General features: G+C 44.0%; 2 protein-coding genes across 3 annotated transcripts in view; one reads left to right on the forward strand and one right to left on the reverse strand.

Annotated features, from left to right (window-relative positions):
• Window positions 1-2191: 2191 nt before the first annotated feature.
• Window positions 2192-6830, reverse strand: dexi (Dexi homolog (mouse)). Its single transcript, XM_083649160.1, has 2 exons — window positions 6191-6830; window positions 2192-5586 (listed from the first exon to the last, which is right to left on the reverse strand). The coding sequence occupies exon 1, from the start codon at window positions 6608-6610 to the stop codon at window positions 6341-6343; it is 270 nt and encodes an 89-aa protein (XP_083505286.1). The 5' UTR covers window positions 6611-6830; the 3' UTR covers window positions 2192-5586; window positions 6191-6340.
• A 2383-nt stretch (window positions 6831-9213) lies between these two features.
• clec16a (C-type lectin domain containing 16A) overlaps window positions 9214-13197 on the forward strand; it is a gene marked incomplete at its 5' end in the record, with an annotated part of 102213 nt that continues 98229 nt past the window's right edge. For both annotated transcript variants that reach the window (XM_083648493.1, XM_083648494.1), the window contains 2 exons: window positions 9214-9287; window positions 9798-9926. In XM_083648493.1, coding sequence (XP_083504619.1) covers window positions 9214-9287; window positions 9798-9926 — 203 coding nt within the window. The remainder of the gene's footprint in view (window positions 9288-9797; window positions 9927-13197) is intronic.

A 13197-nucleotide genomic window follows, 5' to 3' on the forward strand; every position in this document is an offset into this window, starting at 1 on the left:
AACCCGTGACCTACTGAAACGTGAGTGACCATAAAACATTTCACTTGGAGCAAAAACAACAAAATAACGAGCAGGGGACAAAAAAACGTCTATGAGGATTTTACAGCAGAGCCATTCCGCTCTACAGCCGTGTCGTTCGGGTAGTCTGGGCACCTTCCACCCCGCTTTTTGTCATGGGGCGTAAACCACGGAACCAGAATGAACACCGGAAGGCAGTGCGCCAAAAAACATCTGTGTTGCTGTTAGCTTGATGTCTCTTCCCTCGATTAATTGTCTGATGCAAAGCTTCTGTATTGGCTTAAAAGATGTGAGATTGTGAAAAGTGTGTGTTTCTAAAAGAACTTCGGTACATCCATCTTTTGTTTTGTTGTTTGCCGTTCTGATACTTGGGTCAAATTGTCAAGTTAACGTGAAAGTTGACGAGCTAGAAACGCTGCCATCCGGTCTAGGGCGGGCTCTAGGCCGGAACCAGTAGGGTGACAAAATCAATTGTGGGCGGGAGCCAGGCTCTTTCTCGCCGAGAAGAGCCTGGTGACGCAAGGTTACGTTCGGGTGCTGGGATAACGTAATGCATTGTGGGTAGTCGGCTACTGTGGCTAATGCTAGCGGCCAGCGTAATAGTTACTTTACATGGCAGTAAAACGCCACTGAATGACCAAATTGATTGAACTTTTAACCATTTCGAGTAACACTGTTTCCATACGGACCCCCAGCGTTGGTTAGTTGTTTATAACGTGACTATATTTATAACTTTTGTAACGTCCTCCAGTTTCCGGTTTATAATTTGGGTCTGCAGCCGAGTATAACAAAGGAAATGGCAAGCTGCAACAATAAGTCACATTAAACCGGACCTTGTACCCACAATTATTTTTTACAGTGGGGCATTCAAAAATAAGGTGGATATAAGAATTTTTCTAAATGTGTGTGGAGAAAATGAATGGGGAACTCACATGACTGTTGCGCTCTATACTAAGTAGCCTAGCTACTGCACACAGTGTGCACACGCCTGTCACAAGCATATTTGCACTATGATATTATTGTGTTGTCGATGATGTCGGTGGTCAGTTTTTCTATTTTATACAACCTGCACTCTGAAGAAACTATAGGCTACTGTTTGTATCCTTTTTGTGGGCTGTAACATGTATGCTGCTTTACATTTCAAAATGCACTGACACATAGGTTACTATGAATAAAATGGATTTCAACCAATTCAGTAAGTCTTCCGTAATTTCATATTTTGACCAAACTGGGAGGGGGGATCACTATGACGGAGTATTAGGGCTATGCATGACAGAGGGGGGAAAGTATAGGAGGGGGGGGGGGGGCGATATTTCCAAAAACAGGAGGATTTTTTTTCCCATTTCGAGAAAAAAGTTGAGAATTCAGTATTAAGCACCAGGCAGAAGAAAAAATAAATTGGATGAATTCTTCTTTTCTTTCATTTCAAGAATAAAGTCGAAATGTTGAGATTAAAGTCAAAATTTTGTGAAAAATCTGATTAATTTTTTTCTTCTGCCTGGTGCTTAATACTGAAATGTCAAAATGTCTCTAAATGGAAACAAAAAAAATTGTCCTCCTTTCATTGGAAACTAAATGCCCCCCCCCCCCCCCGTCATGAATGGCTCTAATACTCTGTCGTATAACTGGCACTATAGTGATGACAGTCTTCTTTTTTAATCATACAATCAGGCATAGTCATGATTGGAGAATGCCATTCTTTTTAAAACCCCTCTTGGACTGGAATCAAAATTCCAAAAATAATGCATTTGGTTTGTGTTTAAATGGGACAAGTCTAATCTGGATGGATTTTGTACAAATCTATTTCCCTAGCCTTTAATTATAGCGCTGCTTGATTGAAAAAAAAAATCTAATTTGAATCCTTCTTGGGTGTATGTAGCTTACAAGTATTGCAAATTGCTAATTCATTTGTAGCTTTTTCAGTTTTTCTCAGAATTACTTGCAAAAGTCCCAGTCTGATCTAGGATTTCCATTACAGGCTTCAGAAAACCTGCTGGCAAGCGAGACTACTAATTAGTGTTCTGGCGCCCTCTTGTGGACAAAAACAACTGCTTTCCTGTTGTAATTATCCATCTACTGTAGGATTATGTAGAAATAATGTGACCAATCACTCATCAAATAAAGCAGGTCAATCCCGTTGGCATTCACTCAGTTTATTAAATACACAGTGGAAAATAAAACTTTGTTTCGATCCATAGCTTATTACAGCATGTGCATGTCTGTGAGGAAACCGTGGGGTGGAGGGGGAACACAAGTGCTGGGTGGAAGGCTGCATCATCCTCTGTCTGAGTTCCAAAGGCCAACCAAACATCTTGGGCTGTCAAAGCCACCAATTTCTCAAAAATAACAGAGAAGATAGTTTATCTTCTCATCACACGACTCTGGACCAATATGGGACTTCAAAATCAGATATTGGTCAGTCAGTTTCCACCTCCCACGTGATGCAGATTGATTATGTTACAGCAGAATTGATCGTTACACTATAGGAAGCCCTTGAATGAATTGATTCTAATGTGGCATTTTGAACGGATTCCATCCAGGTACGCATTCATCTATTTCATCACGATCATGATTCATAAACATTTCTATCCTGAGTTTTAGCGTTTTATGGTCTAAACTCTAAATGGTGTTTCAGAGGACTTTCCATCCCCACGGGAACATTCCAAATCGGGAAAATAAAAAAATATCGCCATCCGCCTTCAAAAAACCCATATCGTTGGAGCCATGGTACAACAAGCCCATTGTGAAAAGCACTGCTTAGGATGATGCAACTGCCTTAACTGCCACTGCTCGCTAGTCATTTGTTTGACATTGACACTCATTTTTACATTCCCAGTTTTGACAGTTTCAGCATAAACCTTTAAACTGTGTGCATACCGATACAGGTACTGTGTTATCATCATACCTGTCTGTCAGTCAGTTTGAAAGCCATTCGTCTTTAGTGTTCAGATTCCAGCTGAGTAAGCAAAGTGCAGTCTTGAGTGACATCTGAAATAAATACTGTTAACGAGCTTTTGTCTGGGAGACAAACACGTTCACACAGCACTGAAAGGCGTTGACATTCTGGACCAAAGCTCCTTTACGATTACACACACAAAATAATAAAAAATTAAGTATGAAACATGCATCTAATAACATTTATGAAATGCTTTTGCCCCTACAGTTTTAGTTATCTATTTGGTTAACAACAAGCAAATTATGATGCACAATTTGCTTATTTGGTAGAGAAGCTGGTTGGTTTAGAAGTGAGGTTTGGGGAAAACAGGTTTTTGCTGTATTGCCTTGAAGGGATGTATCCCCCAAATTGAAGAGTTGACTTGATTCGTTTATTATATATCTATGGCTGCAAGCGTTCCTCTCTGACTCTGAACACACAGCTATGTACAGTACGTTCAAGTCTTCTAGTCAAGTCAATCTCAACTAAGTGAACTGTCCCTGGACAAACACTCAAGTGAACTATTTAACTTTAAGTGAAAGATTGAAGTGAACTATCCCTTTACAAAGAGATTTGATAGAAATCAAATATGGGGCACTTTCAGGTGGATGCCTGACTCAGTCGTTCGTTCGCCCCATTGCTTCAATCCAGTTCATTATTGCCGTCAAGAAAAGAGTGGAGTCGTGTTCCAGTCAAATTAATTCATAACAAAGTAAAACCGAGAGAAAGTGCAATCAAATAGAAATCTCTCACATTGAACGCAGACAAAAAAAACAACAACACTCAGCTGAGATCACGCACAGTCTAGCTAGCCTGTGTCTCTCGCACAACACCTGTAGCACACACCTGTGTGTCTCGCACACACCTGTAGCACACACCTGTGTGTCTCGCACAACACCTGTAGCACACACCTGTGTGTCTCGCACAACACCTGTAGCGTTTCAGAGATGATATAATTGAAGCAACCGAAAACAAGATGAAGAAGTCAAATATTTGAAGCAGTTGTTTTGAGGTTCTCTTTGAAGTGAAGAGGCTTTCGGTTACAACGCGATTTGCGCTGCGATCACACATTTGAGTCTCTATGGGAACGGGTTTCTGTGTGCTCGGCTCTGCTCCATCGCGCTGCATTTCCTGCATGTGGGGCAACCGGCGCTCTGACCCACCGTTGCCATAGAAACAACCACGTGACATCATGGCCTGTCACCTGCCAATGTTGTATATTGGGTAAAGGGGCAGAGATGAGGTTGCCCCATGTGAACTCCTGACATGAACTGTGTGCACTGGCCGCGAAACGTCACGTGACGAGGAGAAAATAAACAAACCAAGGCTAAATCAGACCAGTACATTGCCGCTATCTAGCTAAATACTGTGAAGTGTATTTTTTATTTAGCCTACTACAATGAATCGCGTAGACTAGTTGTTGTCTGTACGGTTTAGTACGTTGCCGTTGGAAGAGAAATTGGAAAGAAGATTTCGTCATGCTTCACCCTGGGGATAAAATGAATGCAAGGTTTGTACATTTACTAGCTGTCATATATGTGATGTAACCCAGTCTGGGACAGACGAGGAAGTGAGGCAACAGAGCAGTGTGTGTGTTTGCAGCAGAGGGCCGCTCAATATCACTGCTATGAAGTCTGCGTTCCGTGCGTAAATACGCACGGGCTCCATGCGCCGAGCGCACCCGGACAAATGTGAAGTGTATTTAGTTTTGGAATATTTCTGCTCCTTGGCACTCAAATCGCAGTCATATCTGCCTACCATAGATTGGCTACATCTTTCTTGTGTGTGATGGTAAAACTGCCCCTCCAGAAATGTCAGGCTAAAATCGCCACTGTATCAAAGACACTATTCCTTGATGTACTTTCGGCAATGTATTGAAGAGTGCGGTGCTCCTGGTTTCACGGGGGTGCCAGGTGGCCGGACGTCCTGAAAACCACGCATTAGTAGGGCTTTCCCGTGGTCTTATGGCCCGGCGTGTGTTTACGGTGTCCCGACTTGCCAGAGTTCCTGGCAGTCCTGAGAGCGTGCCATCCCTGACGCGCGCCGCAAGTCACGCTTTAAGGAAGAGCGAGCCTGCAAAGCGCCGATGTGAAACTCGTTTGCTTTGTGTTGCGTACTGACTGAGAAATTAAAAGGACAAATTGCTAAAACAAGTGGCTCTATGTGTGATTAAAGTGTGGCAGACTTGAGTTTTTATGGACAGTTTTTTCTCTGAGATGTCCATCACAATGACATCATCGCCAAACTTGCACATTTCGAGTCGTTTCATTTTGCGCTCGGCCAGCAGATCTCGCAATGCCCGGATTGGCGTTTGACGAAAGTCACGATCGGTCACGTTGTCCATCAGTCTGAGATTTGAGTTAATCGCTCGACTGTTGGCCACCGTGCCGGACCTGGCTGCCATGTAGGGGACCTTCAACATGCCAGCAGGGGGCGCAGCAGAGCATCTCTCCACTCTGAGCAACTTGTGCTTCATCCTAAATCCCCGACCCCCTGGTGTCGGACCGATGGAAATTGCAATTGGAAGAGCAACAGACTGACTGACAGCTGATCCAGGGAGAGAGGACGGCTGTCCTTATCGCCGGCGGTGCTGAATCTTGTCCTCGGGCTACCTTCGCTTGAGACGAGACAACCTGTGGACACGTGGAAACAAGCGTTACAACGGATAATCCACCTCTCCAACACTTTGTGCAGTTTCCTTGAGAACAGTGAGTGCTGTAGTCAAGTCACTAGTATATCTTGAGTCCAAGTTGAATGTCGAGTCCCCAGTGTTTCAGTCCGAGTCACCAAATAAGAGTCTGAGTCGAGTCCAAGTTGAGTCCCCATTACCGGAGTCCGGAGTGACTGAACATGAGCGTGAATCCACATGTAGGGAGGTAGAACACACGTGCCTGCACTTGCACAACATTGAATAATGTCACGGTATTAATATAGCTATCAATATCTGAAGCCAAATGATTAGGGCCTATTACCAAAAAAAACCTAACAACAACAAAAAGTGTTTATTAGGTAACAAGTCTGAGTCCTCGTCTCCTACTTCCGAGTCCGAATGCATGAATGCTCGAGTCATCAGTGCTCAAGTCCAAGTCAAATCACGAGTTCTGAAAATGAGTCCAGCAGTCAGACTCAAGTCCAACTCGACTCGACTACAACACTAGCTTGAGCTAATACGTTTACAGAAACTCAACTATAGGCTACATAACTTTGGTGCACTTTTTAATTAAGCACCCTGCTTACTTTTTCACAAGTATGTCTGTGGAGCCAAAAGGCAGCAGCAGCAGCAGCATCCGCTCTGAGACTGATGAGACAGCCTTTCTCCTCATCACTGCCCGGCGTGTGTTCCCTTCATCATCATCATCACCTCTCTCCTCCTCCTCCTCCTCCTGGTCACTCCATATAGCCCTCGAACACATCCAGCTCCGTGTCCGCGTCGTAGGGCACAGAGGCCGGGTCGGACAGCACCCCTAGGTCCACCAGCGCCTGGTCCATGTCCTCGGGCAGGAACACGATCCCCACATTCAGGACGATGTACTCCATCAGAAAGGCATAGTAGAGGATCAGGACGTTCACAAAAAACAGGCCCAGATAAAACATATAGGGGACTTCGTCCAAGAGCGATTCCACCGAATCTCGCTGAGCATAAATCGGGTGGGTCATAGAAAAGAGCGAGAGGCGAGGTTTGGACTCATGTGTGTGTGCTGCCTGGCAGTAACGTTAACAGACATGTGCCAGGGGAGATGGTGGAGTCGAGGTGTCCATTTCTTTCTCTCAGCTTGCTAGGGCTAAAAACAGTCACGTTAGCGTGCCACGCAAAAACAAAAAAACAATATACTAACTCTCCAGAAAAGCAAGGATTTTGACTTCTCGTGTATACGCATCCGTGGCGACTAGTTTACATTGCATTATTTACGAAACGCTGACATATAAACGCCTTTGACGGTATTTTTCGTATATTTTCCTGGCAACATTTTCCCCACAGCTGCATCAAAACAGTCCCGACGACTAAAAAGCGACAACAGAACTGGTTGGCTGGTTGGACGAGCGTCAAATGAGCAGGAATTTCACTTCCGGCCAGCAGGAATTTCACTCGGGTTTAATGATTTTGCCTTCAAAGTAAAAGCATGATAAAGTTCGTTTTTTTTAACCATAAAAATTGAAGTAGAAATGTAACTATGTCCAATATAATGAACATACGAACACTAAGATAAACCTCTAGTTTAATGTTTGAATGAAAATAGACATACTGTACAAAGGAGACCGTGTGTTATTTCTTGAAAGGCTTAACAGGGTGTGTCGCTAGCTCACACTGGTCAATAGAGGCTAGGCCTACCTCTCACCTGATTATGGCCTCTATAGGGAAGACATCAATAGAAGAGATTATCAAGCTATAGGCTAGGCTAGGTGACCCATTATGCAAAGCATGAACAATGTGGTCTTGTGAGAAGTAGGTAGCCTATTAAATGTTCTTTGTATCCTTCTTGGGACCACAGTGGAAATCAGTTGAACAACTGTCTGTGTTCTTTATCCTTGTACTACTTTTTGTCACATACTTTATGTAATACTATTGTACTAAATATAAATCAATCAATCAATCTATCATAGGGAAGTCATCTTGAGGCTGGATGGGTGTCAATGTTTGTGTTTTGGACATGTATGTACAGTGTCAAGTGAGCAGGAATTTTATAGCTGTCCGCTCCCATTCAGAACACAATGAAAACGCTCCGATTTTGAATAAAGATTAAAAATCTAAAGTCAATTGTTCCAGGGCAAACTCACTTGATCCATGTAGAGACATAGCCCAGCTATCATAGCGAAGTCATCTTGAGGCTGGATGGGTGTCAATTTTTCTGTTTTGGACATGTATGTACAGTGTCAAGTGAGCAGGAATTTTATAGCTGTCCGCTCCCATTCAGAACACAATGAAAACGCTCCGATTTTGAATAAAGATTAAAAATCTAAAGTCAATTGTTCCAGGGCAAACTCACTTGATCCATGTAGAGACATAGCCCAGCTATCATAGCGAAGTCATCTTGAGGCTGGATGGGTGTCAATTTTTCTGTTTTGGACATGTATGTACAGTGTCAAGTGAGCAGGAATTTTATAGCTGTCCGCTCCCATTCAGAACACAATGAAAACGCTCCGATTTTGAATAAAGATTAAAAATCTAAAGTCAATTGTTCCAGGGCAAACTCACTTGATCCATGTAGAGACATAGCCCAGCTATCATAGCGAAGTCATCTTGAGGCTGGATGGGTGTCAATTTTTCTGTTTTGGACATGTATGTACAGTGTCAAGTGAGCAGGAATTTTATAGCTGTCCGCTCCCATTCAGAACACAATGAAAACGCTCCGATTTTGAATAAAGATTAAAAATCTAAAGTCAATTGTTCCAGGGCAAACTCACTTGATCCATGTAGAGACATAGCCCAGCTATCATAGCGAAGTCATATTGAGGCTGGTTGGGTGTCAATTTTTCTGTTTTGGACATGTATGTATTTTATGTATGTAGAAATGCATGTATGTAGAAAAATTGACACCCATCCAGCCTCAAGGTGACTTCCTTATGATAGCTGGGCTATGTCTCTACATGGATCAAGTGAGTTTGCCCTGGAACAATTGACTTTAGATTTTTAATCTTTATTCGAAATCGGAGCGTTTTCATTGTGTTCTGACTGATTGGAGCAAGCTTAATATAATAATATAGAAGTAGTTAGTACTACAATACCAAAGGATATATAGATCTAAATGGAATATAACCTTTTCCATGTGTATTGTTATTCAATTTGTGTGATATCACTTAAATTTGTGTATTTTATCGAGTTTGAATGATCGCTTTTATTCTGAAAAATCCTGACCGGAAGTAAGAAATTCCTGCTCAGAAATTCCTGCTCATTTGACACTGGCTTCAGGACGGTTCGCCCCTGACAGCCTCTATTGTGATTGGTCAATTAAGGCGTCAATCAGTGACGCGTCGCGCATTTTAATCGTCACCGCTAAACCGGGAAGTCTGGTTTGTAGTCTTTTTCCATGTCGCATTGAGTGTTTATCGTAGCGCAGGGGACAGCAAGTCCCAAACTTCCTATTCACTAACCCTGTTACGCAATGACCCCTCACTGCTCACTGCTATCGCCTGATCACTGGCACCGCTAGCTGTCTGTCTGTATAGATGTGTACGTACGGGGAAATGGGTGTAATGGATCGATCCCGACACTAGCAAAATAACAACGCACCTGTCAAAAAGCATCAGTCAAAACGGCAACCATGTTCGGCCGGTCACGCAGCTGGGTTGGCGGACAAGGGAAAACGAAAAATATCCACTCCCTGGACCATTTGAAGTAAGTAACATTAGCTATAGCTTCAGTTGATGGTTTCCAAGCTAACGTTAGCCTCTCGTCGATTGAGCACGGCTGTCAACGTTAACGCTAGCCCTACAGCGAAGGAATGCTAAATGTACGTTAGCTAGCTAGCTAACAACACCAGCTAACGCTGCGTTTCTGTTTTGTTTGACAAGGTAGATGAGACTGTCAGGTGAGCTACAGTAGCTTGTTAGCTTCATGGCTAAACAGCGTTGTAGTCGTCCAGTTGCATGCCATGCAACCTGGGCACGGGTGGGCAATAGGTGCTGTAGCAGTGTAGGGCGTGTAACTTTGACTGGCTTGATTGCGGTGACACAGGTGTGTGTGACATAACATTGTGTAAGTTAAGTTGTGTCATGCAAAGCGACATCTACGTGATGTTAGCTGATGTGGCCGCTCTCTCTCTCTCTCTCTCTCTCTCTCTCTCTCTCTCTCTCTCTCTCTCTCTCTCTCTCTCTCGCCACTTCCCTCCACATGTCTCTGCATCAGGTACATGTACCATGTCCTGACTAAAAACACCACGGTGACGGAGCACAACAGAAACCTGCTGGTGGAGACCATCCGCTCCATCACAGAGATCCTCATCTGGGGCGACCAGAATGACAGCTCTGTGTTTGAGTAAGTCCTCCTCAAATATATTGCAAACGTGCCTCTCTTGTACAATGACAGCTTTGCTTTTGCTTTCTCTCTCTTTTACCTGTTTTTATGTATTTATACAGGTGAGGTTTGCCAAACGTGCGCACTTTTTTCAGCCTCACAGTTCCTGCAGTTGCACACATGCATGCTATCAAACTAGTGAGCTGTGTGTTACAACCACCTGCAGTTTGGGTTGCAAACCCTCTTCTCTAACCTTTAGGCTAGCCAGTTCACCCATCTGCATGATCCACATAGTTAACTGAACATGTGGACTGCATGGTCCATCTGCATGATCCACATAGTTAACTGAATATGTGGACTGCATGGTCCATCTGCATCATCCGCATAGTTAACTGAACATGTGGACTGCATGGTCCATCTGCATGATCCACATAGTTAACTGAACACTGTGGACGGCATGGTCCATCTGCATGATCCACATAGTTAACTGAACACTGTGGACTGCATGGTCCATCTGCATGATCCACATAGTTAACTGAACATGTGGACTGCATGGTCCATCTGCATGATCCACATAGTTAACTGAACATGTGGACTGCATGGTCCATCTGCATGATCCACATAGTTAACTGAACATGTGGACTGCATGGTCCATCTGCATGATCCACATAGTTAACTGAACATGTGGACTGCATGGTCCATCTGCATGATCCACATAGTTAACTGAACACTGTGGACTGCATGGTCCATCTGCATGATCCACATAGTTAACTGAACATGTGGACTGCATGGTCCATCTGCATGATCCACATAGTTAACTGAACATGTGGACTGCATGGTCCATCTGCATGATCCACATAGTTAACTGAACATGTGGACTGCATGGTCCATCTGCATGATCCACATAGTTAACTGAACATGTGGACTGCATGGTCCATCTGCATGATCCACATAGTTAACTGAACATGTGGACTGCATGGTCCATCTGCATGATCCACATAGTTAACTGAACACTGTGGACTGCATGGTCCATCTGCATGATCCACATAGTTAACTGAACATGTGGACTGCATGGTATCTACTTGATTTGAAAACTCTGCAAGGGAGATGGCCGCCTATACTCCTTTCTTTAGCTGGCAGAATTCCTCCCCCATAAACTATCATAACTTGGCCAATAAGTATGTAACATACCAAATAAAACAAACGGTAATGTCTTCATTTGATGTAGAATGCAGAGAGGACATGTAACTGTTTAGTTAAACTCGCATTCCAGGAATATTGTATTTACTGCGCTGCTCTAAAGATAACGTAAGTGGCTCGAGACTGTTTCGTCCTGAAACCCACTCGCTTTGCACCAGAACACAATCGATTTGGGGGTGGAACATGCCAGGATTGGCCAATGCCAACGCCCAGAACTGTCAAATCAAATCATCGACAGAGACGCTATGGCCCGAACAATTTTGCACATGAGTGGGGCATGTGCAAATACCACCATGACGTCACGATGTACCAAATCTCCCATTCATTTGAGGGCACAAAAAAAAGCAGGTTTGGACCCATAGAGGGAACTTATGCTGCTAGGGGTTTGTAAAACTTTAACAGATTGGTCTCAAATGTGGAGATTTTGACCAGAGTCCTTCACACACCACCCCAAAAGCCATATATATTGGTTAAAAGCTGAAAAAAAGTGTTTTGGGGTTTAGTCCTGCTTTAACTCAACACGTTAAGTGCCATAGCCGAGATATCTCGTCTTACATAATCCAACGCTTGAGTGCCAGAGCCGAGATATCTCGTCTTACATAAACATTTTTTTTTTTTGACGGTGGGACATCAATCAACAACTTTTACATCTTCGAGATCACTATTGGAGCAAGAGAATGTGTATAATCTATTTTACCGACCACTAAGTGGCGACAGTGCTCTCCTGACTAGAGGAAGGCAAGCATTTTTTTAACTTGTCACGCCATTCTCACCCCAGCCATTCTCATGAAAATGGATGGGGGAAAACGCTTTCGTTTTCGCGCTGATTGCTGGCGATGCGGGATTGCAAATTTACATAATAGATTACAGGTGGAACACACTTTGAAACACGCAGCATAAATATGACCAGAATCGCAAAAGCTTCTCTCAACCAAAACTCCAAGAAGCGAGCGAGTCCATCCCGACTTCCTCAAACAGCGGCCGCGCAGCCACAGGCACAGGACAGCAGCAAAGCACTGTCAGACTGGTGACAAGCTTGTGACGGCCGCTGCAGCCAAGAAGAACGCCCACGGAGGGAGGAGTTGAAGCAACTCTCCCTCTCTCTCTCTCTCTCTCTCTCTCTCTCTCTCTCTCTCTCTCTCTCTCTCTCTCTCTCTCTCTCTCTCTCTCTCTCTCTCTCTCTCTCTCTCTCTCTCTCTCTCTCTCTCGAGAGAGAGAGAGAGAGAGAGAGAGAGAGACAAGGGCAAGAGTGGGAGACAAGGGCACCCATAATCACAGGCACGTGAGGTGGTTCTAAAAATCCATTTATCTCCAAACTCTCTGAAAATCTCTTAAACCATGCTGTACTCAACGGCTAATATCTACATAACTACTAACTCTGCAAACTAACTCTTTTAGACAGAGAAAGCACACATTCTATTAGTTATTTTTAGATGATTGGTGTTCATGAATTCTTAACAGAAAATAATCCTCGGCTCTTGTAAAATGAGCCAGAATCCTCAAAAAAAAACCTGGCACAACTTACCTACAGGATGAAAAAATGGCTGGCACTCAATGTGTTAACTTAACACTGTGGATGGCATGGATATTACTCGACTGAGCTAGTTTTAAATAAAGTATCAGGTCAGCCCGGTGGGCTCGGCGTAACGTTAGCAGACTTCCCCCTGCTCTCTGAGCTCGTCAATGAGAGCTGTGTGTCACTGCTTCTACTTCATAACGTTATAAACAAATGGGTTGCGTTGAACTCACTTGAACGCTTGTGACGTTACTCACACTGGGTTGACATGAGGAAAGAATGTGTACGTTAGTTTAATGTTTACAACATGAGCCCTTTCAGGTCCGCGCAGCTCTGTCTGTGGCTGCTGCTGGGTGCGTTCAGCTCTGTCTGTGGCTGCTGTCTGCTGCTGGGTGCGTTTAGCTCTGTCTGTGGCTGCTGGGTGCGTTTGCTTGTGCACACGGCGCACGCCGGTGTGCGTTCCCCATGTTAAAAACAGTGTCTGCCCAAAGGACCCCGCCCAGCCAGAAAACTAGAGCGTGTCTCAAGAAGCTGCCGGCTGTGCACCAAAACACACCGCGCTTTTAATTTGACATC

The sequence above is a fragment of the Poromitra crassiceps genome (genome assembly GCF_964638095.1).
Source record: "Poromitra crassiceps genome assembly, chromosome: 13".
Lineage (NCBI taxonomy): Eukaryota > Metazoa > Chordata > Actinopteri > Beryciformes > Melamphaidae > Poromitra > Poromitra crassiceps.

Coding starts and splice junctions, on each gene's coding strand:
- dexi (XM_083649160.1), bottom strand. CDS start 6,610: ATGACCCACCCGATTTATGCTCAGCGAGATTCGGTGGAATCGCTCTTG.